The 11,798-nt window shown below is 64.3% G+C and overlaps 3 protein-coding genes across 3 annotated transcripts; 2 read left to right on the forward strand and 1 right to left on the reverse strand.

Moving 5' to 3' along the window:
* The first annotated feature begins 39 nt into the window (after positions 1 to 39).
* Positions 40 to 2,574, forward strand: CHLRE_12g541200v5 (uncharacterized protein). The gene is made up of 4 exons (XM_043068756.1): positions 40 to 242; positions 549 to 626; positions 1,018 to 1,167; positions 1,403 to 2,574. Exons 1-4 carry the CDS (start codon positions 234 to 236, stop codon positions 1,505 to 1,507), a joined length of 342 nt encoding a protein of 113 aa, XP_042919205.1. The 5' UTR covers positions 40 to 233; the 3' UTR covers positions 1,508 to 2,574.
* A 9-nt stretch (positions 2,575 to 2,583) lies between these two features.
* On the reverse strand, positions 2,584 to 7,809 carry CHLRE_12g541150v5 (uncharacterized protein). The gene is made up of 12 exons (XM_043068755.1): positions 7,104 to 7,809; positions 6,702 to 6,821; positions 6,333 to 6,403; positions 5,700 to 5,825; positions 5,386 to 5,461; positions 5,018 to 5,084; positions 4,713 to 4,843; positions 4,492 to 4,530; positions 4,203 to 4,264; positions 3,981 to 4,026; positions 3,622 to 3,678; positions 2,584 to 3,293 (listed from the first exon to the last, which is right to left on the reverse strand). Exons 1-12 carry the CDS (start codon positions 7,440 to 7,442, stop codon positions 3,066 to 3,068), a joined length of 1,362 nt encoding a protein of 453 aa, XP_042919206.1. The 5' UTR covers positions 7,443 to 7,809; the 3' UTR covers positions 2,584 to 3,065.
* Positions 7,810 to 7,939: 130 nt separating this feature from the next.
* Positions 7,940 to 11,795, forward strand: CHLRE_12g541100v5 (uncharacterized protein). The gene is made up of 6 exons (XM_043068754.1): positions 7,940 to 8,241; positions 8,417 to 9,050; positions 9,329 to 9,555; positions 9,871 to 10,053; positions 10,406 to 10,561; positions 10,823 to 11,795. The coding sequence occupies exons 1-6, from the start codon at positions 8,182 to 8,184 to the stop codon at positions 10,973 to 10,975; spliced, it is 1,413 nt and encodes a 470-aa protein (XP_042919207.1). The 5' UTR covers positions 7,940 to 8,181; the 3' UTR covers positions 10,976 to 11,795.
* The last annotated feature ends 3 nt before the right edge of the window (positions 11,796 to 11,798 follow it).

The following is an 11,798-nucleotide window of genomic DNA, read 5'->3' on the forward strand; positions in this document are numbered from 1 at the left end:
CACACAAAGTTGCCTTACAAGCTCAATTTAAAATCAAATCCGATAAGGCTATTGCTGTTGAAGTATATGACACGGTAGGAAGGCGCTTAAAAAGGATAGCCGCTGAATCACTACCGACATTCGACGCCCGGCCCCGACGGTCGCAACTCTCGAACTCGCACGGACTTCCGCACCTTAGTGCCACTGTCGCCCAAGCGTAGCAGCTTATAACCAACTTGTCCTGCTTACAGGCCATGCAGCAGGTGGACAGTAATTTAATCAGAGGACTGGAGAGTGAGTTGCGTCACGAGAATCAGTGTATCACGTGCAAACCATGTCAGTAGTGTCGAAAGCTGACGAACCATAGGGCCGTCGTCATGCCTCCGTCTCCACGTCACCGGTACCATACACTTGCACACAACCACACACGCATGCGCTCACACGTATACACACTCGCACACACACACACACACACACCTACATTCACAAATACACACACACACCTACATTCACACATACACACACACACATTCTTACACACACGACCACGCGCGCGCGTGCGTTCGCAGGTGCTGGTGCGGTCGGTGCTGTGCAACTGGCTGGTGTGCCTGGCCGTGTGGATGGCGCTGGCGGCCAACAACCTGCCGGTGAGGGACCGAGGGGGCGGGGGGGGAGAGAGGGGCGGGGTGGGAGGATGGCGGGGTGGGGCGGGGCGGGGCATGGTGGAGCGTGGTGGGGCATGGTGGGGCGGGTTGGAGTGTCCGGGTGCAATCCCGAATCATTTGGGGCTCTAAACCCAACACCGGACCCGGGTCCCTGTCACAGCGGGTAGAGACGCATGGCAGGCCGTAAGCGAACGAGGAAGGGGCAGAAAGGAGAGCCGGAAGAGCGCGATAGCGAGTACTGACGGCCATTTTGCAAAGCCAGGGCACGGCCACGTAGGCACGCATCCTCCATATACCCACCCGTTACCGCATACTCCATTCCGCACGCCTTAACTTTCCTGCTACCGCTGCTTCCGGCGCTGTATGCACGCAGGGCAAGCTGATGGGGATGTGGATGCCCGTCACGGCCTTCGTAACGGTGGGCCTGGAGCACTCCATCGCCAACATGTGGGTCATCCCCATCGGCATGGCACTGGGCGCGCCCGTGTCCGCGGGTGCCTTCCTTACAGCCAATCTCATCCCCGTGAGTGGCGGCGCGCTGGCAGGGCGGGTAGGGGGCTGGCAGGGCGGGTGGGGGGCTAGCAGGGCGGGTAGGGGGCTGGCAGAAGCGGCTGAGGGCTTCTCTTCTGGGGCAAAAGGGGCAAGAGTTGGCAGCTGGGTCTGCAGCGGACCTCCTGCCGGACAGTGCCCGCCACTGCAGCCGTGCCTGCGCCCCCGAGCACACAAGCTCCTGTGTCTGCCTCATGCGGCCGGTGCAGGTGACCCTGGGCAACGTGTTTGCGGGCGCGGTGCTGACCGCCGGCTCCTACTCGCTGGCCTTCGGGCGGCTGGGCGCGGCCTTCAACGGCGAGGCCGCCAAGTGAGAGGCCCGCAGTGGCGGGCAGCGGCGGCGGGCAGTAGCAGCTGGGGCCCGCAGTGGCTGGCAGTGGCGGCGGGCGGTAGCAGTAGCAGCTGCAGCTGCAGTTGCAGGCAGGCGTCAGAGCTACCCGGAAGCTTGAGCTGCAGCGGCGGCTGCAGCAGCGGAATTTCGAGGAGGGTCACGGTGCACAAGAGAGGTTTCGAACAGAGCGGCATAGCCGAGCTGCTTGTATGAGAGCGCTTGGCTTGGGGTGCGCGGGGGGCGGGCCCGCCGCTGCGCTATAAAAGGCAGCGTCGCCGGGGGCGGTGAGCAAGATGTGTGTTGCGTGTCGGTATGGCGGTGTTTGTTGTGGTAATGGAGGGAAGCATTGGGGATACTAGAGCGCACCAACATGGGCGGCTTAATCGGCCCGTCGGCCAGAAATGGGGAGTGGCTGAAGATGTAATAACGTAGCACTACGGGGCGTAAGTGAGTCCAAGTGCGCATCGTCCGTGCGCTGCATGGAGATGACCGCAGGGGTGGCCGCGTCGTACTGCCGGCAGTGCTGTTGTTAATACGGTGTAGGTGCGTCGAGCAGGTGCCCTTCTTGCTATGTTCGTGAGTGATTGTGTGGTCAGAAAGATTGCGGTTAATAATGCTTGTTTGCGGAGGGGTTACAGAATGCGACAGCTGCGAGTTGAGGGGGGCACACGGCGTGTCCAGCAAATGGCACGGCTACGGACGGGCATCTGTGCGGCAAGGCGCGGCCTCACAGGCTCCCAGACAGGAATAAGGCAGTGATGAGTTCCAAATGCCACCTACCACTTGCCAGCCAGATGCCTCGCACGTGCCGTGTCTGTTGGTTGTGCTGCTGCTTGCTGCCTAGCTCAGCCCGGGCGTGATGTGCGTAAGGCTGTAATTTTGAGTGACGAGGGCACATAAGGAAGTAGGTTCGAGTCGTGAGCATGGCCCAGACAAGCAGAAGGACGTGTGACTGGGTTTAAGAGACCACGCCTGATCCTGCGTTGTCTGCGCGTGTCCGTGACACGGTGACAGTCGCGGATAGCGAGGGTGCTGTAAGGAAACCCACATGCTGAGCATCAGGACGTCGACCTGCTTGCCCTGCGGCACTAGCAGTTGCAGCGCACCGCACAACAGGGGCCACGGAGCAGTTTCGGATATACGATGCACTACTGGCGCTGCCGCTATGCACAGGTCGCGCCTCTAGCGTACGGTAGCTGTGCTCACACACCAAACACGCACCGGTTGGCTTCAACCCCTGCACGTGGGCGCCGCTTTCTTAAACGACCACCGAGCGAAACGATTCAGGGGGAAGGCGAGCCACTCAGATCGCTCCGCTCCGCACACCAGCGCCGGGCCCCGCGCTGCAGGAGCTGCTACTCCTGGAACCGTACTCGTGTGGCCCTGCCTCAACAGCCCATCATGGGAGGACTCCTCACACGCTGCGTGCACACGAGCTGCGTGCACATGACAAGAATGCTCCACTCTATCATTGCTCACACGTGCTCCTCATAACACCCGCACTTGAAGACATCGCCGTTTACATGCTTGCGCTTGCTCGCTCACGCCGTGGCCACCGCCGGTGCCGCCGCGGGCTGCTGCGCGTCCTCTCCCCTCCCGCTCGCCTCACTGCCGCTCTCGCCCTCCTCTCCACCCCCCTCTCCGCCCTCCTCTCCGCCCTCCTCGCCGCCGCCGCCGCCGCCCTTGTTGCCCCGGTGGCGCGGCCGGGACGCGGGGTGGTGTGGCTGCTGCGTGCCGTACACCAGCGTGCGGTTCTTTTGGAGCCGGCACTGCGGAGGGGGCAGGGCAGCACGGACATGTGCAGGAGGTCGGTTGGCGGCTTACATTATAGATTAGTTAAGGAGTGAAGGTGTAGGGGGAGCGCCAGGTGGTGATGTAGGCACGCGCGTGCGTGTACGGTACGGCACCGCGAGGTGCAGGCGCATGTAGATTTGGGGCAGGCACGGGGCGAGAAGGTAAGGGGAGGGGGGCAAGCGCGCTGGTCAGTCCCGCGCCGCATGCTATCTGTGGGCAGGGCCGCCAACACCACACGGGGCGCCGCCACGCACAGCCACGCACAGCCACGCACAGCCACGCACAGCCACGTGCACCACTCACCGCGTCCACCTTGATCTTGAGGTTCTCCAGAAGCCCCTTGTACATGGACTCATCCCCCTGCACGTGCGGGGCGCAGGGTGCAGCCGCCGCCACCAGGGGCGTGTCAGCACGGGGTTGCCATACTCGGGCCACACAGGCGTGCCAACGCGTGCACACACGCACACACACGTGCACACACACACACGTACACACACACGCCTCCCCGCGGGTTGCAACCCGGCCATCCCGGTTCCGCTACACATTGCCGAGTGTCATCCCGGTGCCCATCAGGCAGAAACTAAGAACGACCTCGGGTGGCCCCGGGCCGCAGACAGACATGCATCGGATCGCGTATCCATGTCATACGCACGCGCGCTCACCTCCAGCTCGTACAGCAGCGACGCCACCGCCTCCACCGTACTGACCCTGTGTTCGGAGCGCGAGTGGTCGCAGCGCAGACACGCTTAGTGAGCAAGGCAATCGACAAGAGCGCATTGCGTGCCCAGCATACTGCTCCTAGACCAAATGACAGGGACTCCCCCAACAAGATGCCAGCGCATGCAGTGACAGTCCCGCGGCCACACTCCACCCGCGGCACGCACCTGCCGCACTCCAGGTCGCCGCCGTACTTGCGCACCGGCCGCAGCAGGCTCAGCTTGTTGTCCTGCGCACGTGCAGCGGCGGAGGGGGGCCCAGGAGTGGGTGGGCGTGGGACGCGAGCGTCACGGTAGGAGGGCTGTTGGAAGCAGCATGCGTATGTATCAAGGAGGCGCCTGTAGTGGATACCCGGCGCCAGCGCCCATTAACACCGACGGCAGCGCTAGACGCTGGCGCGCATGCGATCAACTAGGCGAGTCTCCCCAATGCCTCTCTCCATCAGCAAGCCCGCACCTTGAGTGTGCTCTCCGGCGGCAGCTTGACGGTGAGTGTCTGCAGTTGGCAGTGCCAGTTGGCAGCCACAGTCACATATGGGGTCCACACGCACACAATCCAGCACGCGCGCCCAACCCGTAGCAACCCGGCGTCAAACAAGCCTGCCCATCCGCATGCCCATCTGCCCGCCCGCCCGCCCGCTATATGCCGGGGGCCTCCATCCCCCGCCCCTCACTCACCCCTTTGGGGAACCAGCCCTGCATGCGGCGCGCGTTGCCCCAGGTCGCGTCCAGCGCCACCACCGTCACCTGCCCGCCCGAGCGCTCCGCCGCCACCGCCTGCAGCTGCGCCGGCAGCAGCGAGTCCGACCCTGGCGGCGGCGGGGGGGGGGGGTAGGCGGGACAGTGGAGGGCAGCGATGGCAGGGACGGGCCGGGAGGGCATGTTCAGGCGTGGCGGTAAAACGCAGATTACGGGCTAGAGCGCGCACACTGAACAGGAACTCTATCTTGGTGCTTTGCTACAACACATGTAAGCGCACGCACCCGGCCACAGCAGCGCCACGGTGCGGGAGGTGTCTGCCAGCAGGGCCCGCAGCCGCTCATCATGCGCCTGCAGGCGGGAGTGGGGGTGGGGGTGGGGGTGGGGTTACACGCATCAAGTTTACGAAGTGAAGTCGTAGGGGGTGGGGGTGGGGGTGGGGGTGGGGCACCAGGGGGGGAGGAGGGCGGCGGCCGCACGCGGGCGTGTGCAGGTAAAGGCCTCGGAACAAAACAGTGCGCCTGAGAAGCCGGCCCCAGCCTGACAGCGCACGCAGCCACATGCAGAAGCACACATGTACACGTGTCCAACCTCTTTTCATATTGCACATGCACGCACACAAGCCTCCATACGCACGCACGCACGCACGCACCGGGTGTCCGTACAGCAGCATCTCCGAGCCCTCCAGCGACAGCGGCAGGATGGAGCCGCTGTTGCTGGCGGAGCCCCTGGCAGCGCGCAGGGTGCAGGGTGTGTGTGTGTGTTTGGGGGGGTTTACATTCATGATTATTCGGGAGGGCACGTGTTTGCATGCGAGAGACGGCGTTCCAGGTCTGAGGCGTTGTGTTTGGTAGATGCTGCATGGATAGCATGCGTGCGTGTCCGCGTTGTCCACCGGCTGCCCGCACGCCGGCTGGCTGCCCCCCACCCATTCCCTCCCTCCCAGGCTGCCCCCGGCAGGCTCACCACTCGCCGTGGTGCGCGTGCACCACCACCCGGGTCTGCCGCGGGCTGAAGCGCTGCATGCGGCCGCACACGCACAGCCCCGGCAGCAGCCAGCAGGTGGGGCAGCTGAACAGCACCTTGCGCCACCTGGCGGAGACAAGGAAGGCAAGGCAGGAAGGCAAGGCAGGAAGGCGGGGTGTGTGTGTAGGAGGGCAGGCGGGTGAAACGATGGCGTGACGGAGAAAGAGGCGGCGTGCCCCCCGGAGCAATGCACATGTCGGTCACTGACCAGCCCCATCTGCTTCTCGGCCTGGGAGCCGCGTCAGCAGCGCCGGGGCTTACACCGATACCGCTGCCGCGCACGCCCCTGCCCACCACCATAACGGGGCCCAGGGCTCTGAGGCCAGCCTGGGCCAGCCGGGGCAGGCATCCACTCCCCATCCCAGTCCCCTTCCACCTGCCGCTACACTGCCCAAGCCCGCCCGACTACCTATGGTGATGTACCACAGCTCGCATATGCGGCTACAGTTTCTCTTTGCAGCGCGACTGTTTCCTTACGGGATTGGTTCAAAGTTAATCCCCATCCCAGTGCGCAGTGCCTAGGCCGCAGTGCCCAGTGCCTAGGCCGCAGTGCGCAGTGCGCCCAGCGCTCACTTGAGGATGTAGTCTGTGCGCAGCGACATGCGCTCGCGGGGGTCACCGCTGGGGTCCGACAGCGCCGCCACCTGCAGGACACAGCAGCGGCAGGTGCGGCAGCAGGGGCGCCTGACCTCCTCGACATCAAGCGTGCATGTGTGTATGTGCGTGTGTGTGTGTGTGTGTGTGTGTGTGTGTGTATGTGTGTGTGTGTGCGTGTGCGCGTGTGCCTGCGCACTCTCATGCTGCAGGTGACCTGCTCTTTCATCAGCACGCGGGGAAGCCCCAGCTTGCCCGGCACCACACCACCCATCCCCTCACACACACCCCTCACCCCCCCCCCACACCCCGCCCCCACACAACCCGCCCCCACAAACCGCCGCCCACCATGGCCCGGCGCTCCGCGTGCCGCCGCCGCCACTGCTCCACGAACGCCACCCGCCCCGCGTCCGCCCCCGCCGCCTCGTCCCATATGCCGTACATCTTCTGCTGCTTGTGGGACAGGCCCTGCGCGGTCACAACACGTACGGCGTCAGCGGATGGAGGTGCAGTAACGGATTTGAGCACACGGCGGGGGGGCCCATGGTCCCACTCTGCACCGCCATCACCACCACTACCAGGATCGCGTATAGCGCAAAACCCGGCTCCAACCTCGTCCCAAACGCGATGTCCCTTCGCTCCCTTGCGCCTCCCTTCGCTCCCTCGCTGTCCCCAAAGCAATGTCACGACAGCGTGTGTTTGTTGATACGCTTAGCACTTGAAGCAAGAGTGAGCCAGCCCGCCAGCTACCTGCAGCTGCGTCATGAGCTTGGCCACCAGCTCTTCCTCGTTTGCGAACACGCCCTCCGGCCCCCCCTCGCCCTCGCCGCCCAGCAGCGCCTCCAGTCCCTCGCCCGCATCCTGCAGCTTGGCCAGGCGTGGCGTGCCCTTGCCCGGCCCCGTGGGGCCCTTGCCCCCGCCCTTCTTGGCCTGCTGCTGGCCGCTGCCGCCCGGCCCCTTGCGAAAGCTCCTCAGCACCGCGCCCTGGGCCGGGCTGCCAGCAGTTGGTGTGGGTGTAGATGAAGGTGTGGGTGTGTGGGCTTGGGGTTGGGGTTGGTCAGTCGGAGCGGGCTCCGTCGGGGACGCCATGCTCCTAGCGCCCGGTGCAGGCCTGGCAGGCGAGGTGCTGCTGCGCGCTGTGGGGGCCAAGGGCCAAGCCGCTGGTCGCCACGCGGTTGAGGCCGGCCGCCGAGCTGTGCTCGTGGAATACAAGCTTATATGGTTGAATGGGTTGCTTCCGCGGCTCACTGATGCGACTGTTGAGCAATTGCACGCGCGCTCTTGGGCGGCCGACTCGATGACTTGTCTTCCTGAGCGTATAAACATCACCTAGCCTATGTAGCTTTTGGCTTGAAGCGGTAATTTGTTTACTTCAAGCGTTCCGAGCTAAAATGTCAGCAAGTCCACAGCAGCCGCACGCATCGTAGTCGCAAACTAGCATTTGAAGCATACGCACGCTATTATCATATCCATTAGCAGTCAACCCCATCTTTGAATGAGGGAAACGCCCATGCAACCATCTGCTGAGTGAGGGGAGAAGTTCTGTAACAACTCCCCTGCAGCTCCTACATACAGTCCGTGCAGTTCTTGAAACACATATACGCCTACATTCAAAAGGCATGCATACTGGGCCTCACCGACACCTCACATCGTCAATCGATAGGACGCTGACGAGCGTTCCCCCAGCTTCTCGGCACTCCATGGATGTGCACCGTTGCTCAGAGCTTTGATAATACACAAGACACAAGCGCATAGGGTTGTATTGAACGCCGAGGAGCCAACTGCTCCTACTCACTCGTGTGTGCGTGCCGCATCGGCTCACGCACCGATGGCGACCACCTACCGAGCCGCTTTCGGCAACGCGGAGCACCACAAGGCGGTGATCCAAGTGAGCGATGGTACACGGCCATATTAGCAGGATGGACGGCCAAGGTTGGGAACATGCCCAAGAGCGCAGCTTCAAGACCATATGAACATGTTACACCCGGTGTTCATTCGCGGCACAGGACATAGCCCATAAACATCTACCTGGTTTAAAAGCATGCTCCCTCACACTGATGCAGGAGCTGTGCGGTAAGCTAGGCCTGCCCGTGCCAGGGCCCAAGCCCCGCCCGGACACCAGTGGTGACTCGGAGCTGGCACACCAGATGGCGGAGGACGAGCGGCGGGCCGCGGGCTATGCCGTCCCGCGGCCCGACGTGACGACGTCTCCCTCGAATGTAAAGGTCCAGATGGTGGGCTCCGGCGGGGCCCCCGGCATGCACTTCAACTCGCTGGTCCCGCCCGGCGCGCGGCACCAACGCAGCTACTCTGACGGGAGCGCGCGGCTGGTGCAGCAGCAACATTTGCAACAACAGCAGCAGCAGCAACAACAACAACAGCAACAGCAAGGGGACCAGCAACCAGAAAAGCTGCAGCATCGGCACTCCCTGCTGATGCCGGACATCCGGCGGAGCAGCGGCGGCGGCACACAAGCGCCCGCGGCGGGGCGCGAACCAGCTCCCGCGGGCGCGAGTGGCGCCGGCACTGCCGCTGCTGCTGCGGCTGCTGCGGGTGCTGCTGCCGGCCTCCCGCGGCCTCCGGCTGGTGCGTTTGCGAACGCCCGGCATCAGCAGGTGGTGAGCGATGCGGAGTTGGCGGCGCGGCTGCAGCAGGTGGAGATGGCGGCGGTGGCGGATGCGACAGGCACGCCGCAGAGTGAGCGACGGCAGGGCGGCTGGGGCGTGGGACATATGGGGCGCATGGGGTACTGGCCGCATCAGAGAGGGACGGTGCCTCCAGCGCCGGCCGCCAGAAGCAGCCTGCTGCTGTGAGGGCTAGCGTACACGGCACAGCTGCATGGGCTCGTGTGCGTGTATGTGCATGCAAGGACACGCGACAAGCAGTGCGCGCCGCACCCCGCCTTCCCAGGCCCTACCTGCCAGCCTGCCGCGTCCTTCACAGCACCCCCTCTTCCCCCCTCCCCGCCCCCGCAGGCCTGTTGTTCCCGGACCTGCAGTCGCAGCCGTCCATGCGCGAGCTGGCGCTGGGCCGCACGCTCAGCTGCGTGCCGTCTGTGATGATGTCACCGCAAATGATGATGTCGGCCGCCACTGTGCCGCCGCCGGAGCCGGTGGTCAGCGCGGACCGGCGGCGGCTGCAGGACACGCTGCGGTTGTACGAACTGACGGAGCGGCAGGTGGCGGGCGACGGCAACTGCCAGGTGTGTGAGGGAGGGCGTGCGGGTGGGGGGGCTGGGGATGTAGTTTGCTTGAAGGAAGGTGCCAGCAGGAAGGGCCTGTGAGCCTGAGAGCCTGCGAACCTGTGAGCTTGTGAGCCTGTGAGCCTGAGGGATTTTGGCCGGGTGGCGGCTGACGGCTTCAGCGCAGCGCCGTGCTGCGTATGTCGATGCGATTCGTGTCGGGTCTCCATGCTCCTGGAACCTGGAACCCATCGTCTTCCAAAGTGAGTCCCACCCCATCCCACCAACAACAACACGACCCACCCAACCACCCACCCGCCGACCCACCCACCCCAGTTCCGGGCGCTGTCGGACCAGCTGTACGACAACCCCGAGCTCCACGCCGAGGTGCGGCGGGCGGTGGTGGCGGTGCTGCGGCAGCGCGCCGCCGCCTACAGCTGCTACGTGGCGGGGGACTACCAGGCCTACGCGGACGGCATGGCGCGGGCCGGCACCTGGGGAGACCACCTCACGCTGCAGGTGCGCGCGCGCGGGCGCGCATGGTGTGGCGGGGTGTGTGCATGAGTGCGTGTGCGTGGCGGGGCGTGGTGGGGTTGGGAAGAAGGAACGCATGGGAGGAACTTGCGCAGAAGAGGCAGGACGCCATGCAGACGCTGTGGTCTCCTTGTACCGACTCAGGTCTTGCAATCCTGCGATCTTGTGCCGGCCATGACGAAGCTGGGGACCTGCTCATTTGGCCCGCCTCGGCACGGTGCAGCTAGTCCAGCCTGGGACCCCCCTACTGTTCCTGGCTGTGCCACCACTTCTTGAATGTTATCCGCCGCCCCCTGTCCTCATGCCCTTCGCTGCCTCCCCCGCCTCTTCCCCCCAGGCCGCGGCCGACACGTACGGCGTGCGGCTGGTGGTGGTGACCAGCTACGAGCACAGCCCCGTCATCACGCTCGAGCCGGAGCAGAAGAAGAGCGGCCGCACGCTGTTCCTCAGCTTCTGGGCCGAGGTGCACTACAACAGCCTCTACCCGGCCAAGGTGGGGGCGAGCGCGGGGCGGCGGGGTCCGCGGGGTGGGGGCGGCCTGCGCGGTGTGAGCGGCAGGTGTGCGGTGCATGTGGGAAGGGGCAGCCGTCCGTGCGGGAAGCCGTCCAGTGGCGACGTCCTGGGGGGCAGCAGAAAGGTTGTATGCGCCGTGGGATGCCTGCGCGTGGAGCGAGCGTCTTTCCCCAAACGACATGTGCTGCATGTGACCTGGTCGCTCACTTTAGCTGCCGCCCACGTGCTGATGGTGTCACAGGAGCCGCCAGCGCCCCTGCCGCGGCCCAGCGCCCCCGCCGCGGCGGTGACGGCGACCAGCAAGCGCGCCTCCGGAAACGGCGGCGGCAAGGACGGCGGCAAGCCGCACAAAGTGCTGGGCAGCCGCAAGCTGGGGCAGCTGTTCAACGTGTAGACTGTGCGGGTGTGGCGCAGGGGTGCAGCGGTGCGGTGCGGCGTGGTGGGCTGCAGATGTGGCGCCGCTGTTAGTCGGTAGGGTGAATGTTGTAGGGCTTGTGTAGGTCTGCTGAGGAAGGCAGGATTGGAGCCCGGTCTCGGGTTGCGTGTATATAGCGGAGTGGACTTCTGGCGGGATGAGTGCGGCACAGAACAACTGTGATAAATTTGAGTGCTGAGAAGATGGGTGGCACAGCGCTCGCATGCATGTTCGTACCACTGGTGTGCTGTGGTCATGTGGGCGTGAAGCTGCGGCCAGGCCAAGAGTGGCGCTGTCCTGCATACAGAGTGAACAGCTATAGACTTCATCCGTGCCCTGAAGGTGCGTTCGGTTTGTACCAATACTAGAACAGAAGGTGCGATGGGACAGGGTAAGGGGCAGGTTGGCGTAGTCCCGTAGTATGCAGCACATTCTCAGAAATACTAGAACAGTATGTTAGGTTGGGCCAGAGGTAGGAGGCGAGGCTACGCAGGCACTGCGATAGGACAGCTATGCAGCAATTCGTTCTTCGCCCTGTGGAGCTGCTAGCCGCTTTGAGGGGCAGGGTCATGCTGAGTCGTGTTGGTTTGACCTTCATGCACTTTGCACATTGCGCCCAGGCAGCGCCGCGCATTCACGTATGCGTTGGGCTCTGCGGCTAAGCAGCCAGCAGGAGGGCCTGCAATGGTGCCAGGCTACAAGCTTGATACCGTATGTGGATTGTATACGGGCTGTGGTGTTTGCAGATCTCCGAGCGCAGAGGCGCGGTACAGGCAATCGCATGTAACCAAAGTATCTCACG

The sequence above is a fragment of the Chlamydomonas reinhardtii genome, chromosome 12 (assembly GCF_000002595.2).
Source record: "Chlamydomonas reinhardtii strain CC-503 cw92 mt+ chromosome 12, whole genome shotgun sequence".
In the NCBI taxonomy this organism is placed as follows: Eukaryota; Viridiplantae; Chlorophyta; class Chlorophyceae; order Chlamydomonadales; family Chlamydomonadaceae; genus Chlamydomonas; species Chlamydomonas reinhardtii.

What these genes read in the sequence shown, in the direction of transcription:
- CHLRE_12g541100v5 (XM_043068754.1), top strand. Translation starts at nt 8,182, where the DNA reads ATGGCGACCACCTACCGAGCCGCTTTCGGCAACGCGGAGCACCACAAG. An exon ending in ACCACAAGGCGGTGATCCAA is followed by an intron (nt 8,242 to 8,416) that starts GTGAGCGATGGT and finishes ACACTGATGCAG; the next exon opens with GAGCTGTGCGGTAAGCTAGG. An exon ending in CGGGCGACGGCAACTGCCAG is followed by an intron (nt 9,556 to 9,870) that starts GTGTGTGAGGGA and finishes CACCCACCCCAG; the next exon opens with TTCCGGGCGCTGTCGGACCA.
- CHLRE_12g541150v5 (XM_043068755.1), bottom strand. Translation starts at nt 7,442, where the DNA reads ATGGCGTCCCCGACGGAGCCCGCTCCGACTGACCAACCCCAACCCCAA. An exon ending in AGCTCATGACGCAGCTGCAG is followed by an intron (nt 6,822 to 7,103) that starts GTAGCTGGCGGG and finishes GTGACCGCGCAG; the next exon opens with GGCCTGTCCCACAAGCAGCA. An exon ending in CACGCGCACCACGGCGAGTG is followed by an intron (nt 5,462 to 5,699) that starts GTGAGCCTGCCG and finishes GCGCGCTGCCAG; the next exon opens with GGGCTCCGCCAGCAACAGCG.
- CHLRE_12g541200v5 (XM_043068756.1), top strand. An exon ending in TGGCGGCCAACAACCTGCCG is followed by an intron (nt 627 to 1,017) that starts GTGAGGGACCGA and finishes GTATGCACGCAG; the next exon opens with GGCAAGCTGATGGGGATGTG. An exon ending in TTACAGCCAATCTCATCCCC is followed by an intron (nt 1,168 to 1,402) that starts GTGAGTGGCGGC and finishes CGGCCGGTGCAG; the next exon opens with GTGACCCTGGGCAACGTGTT.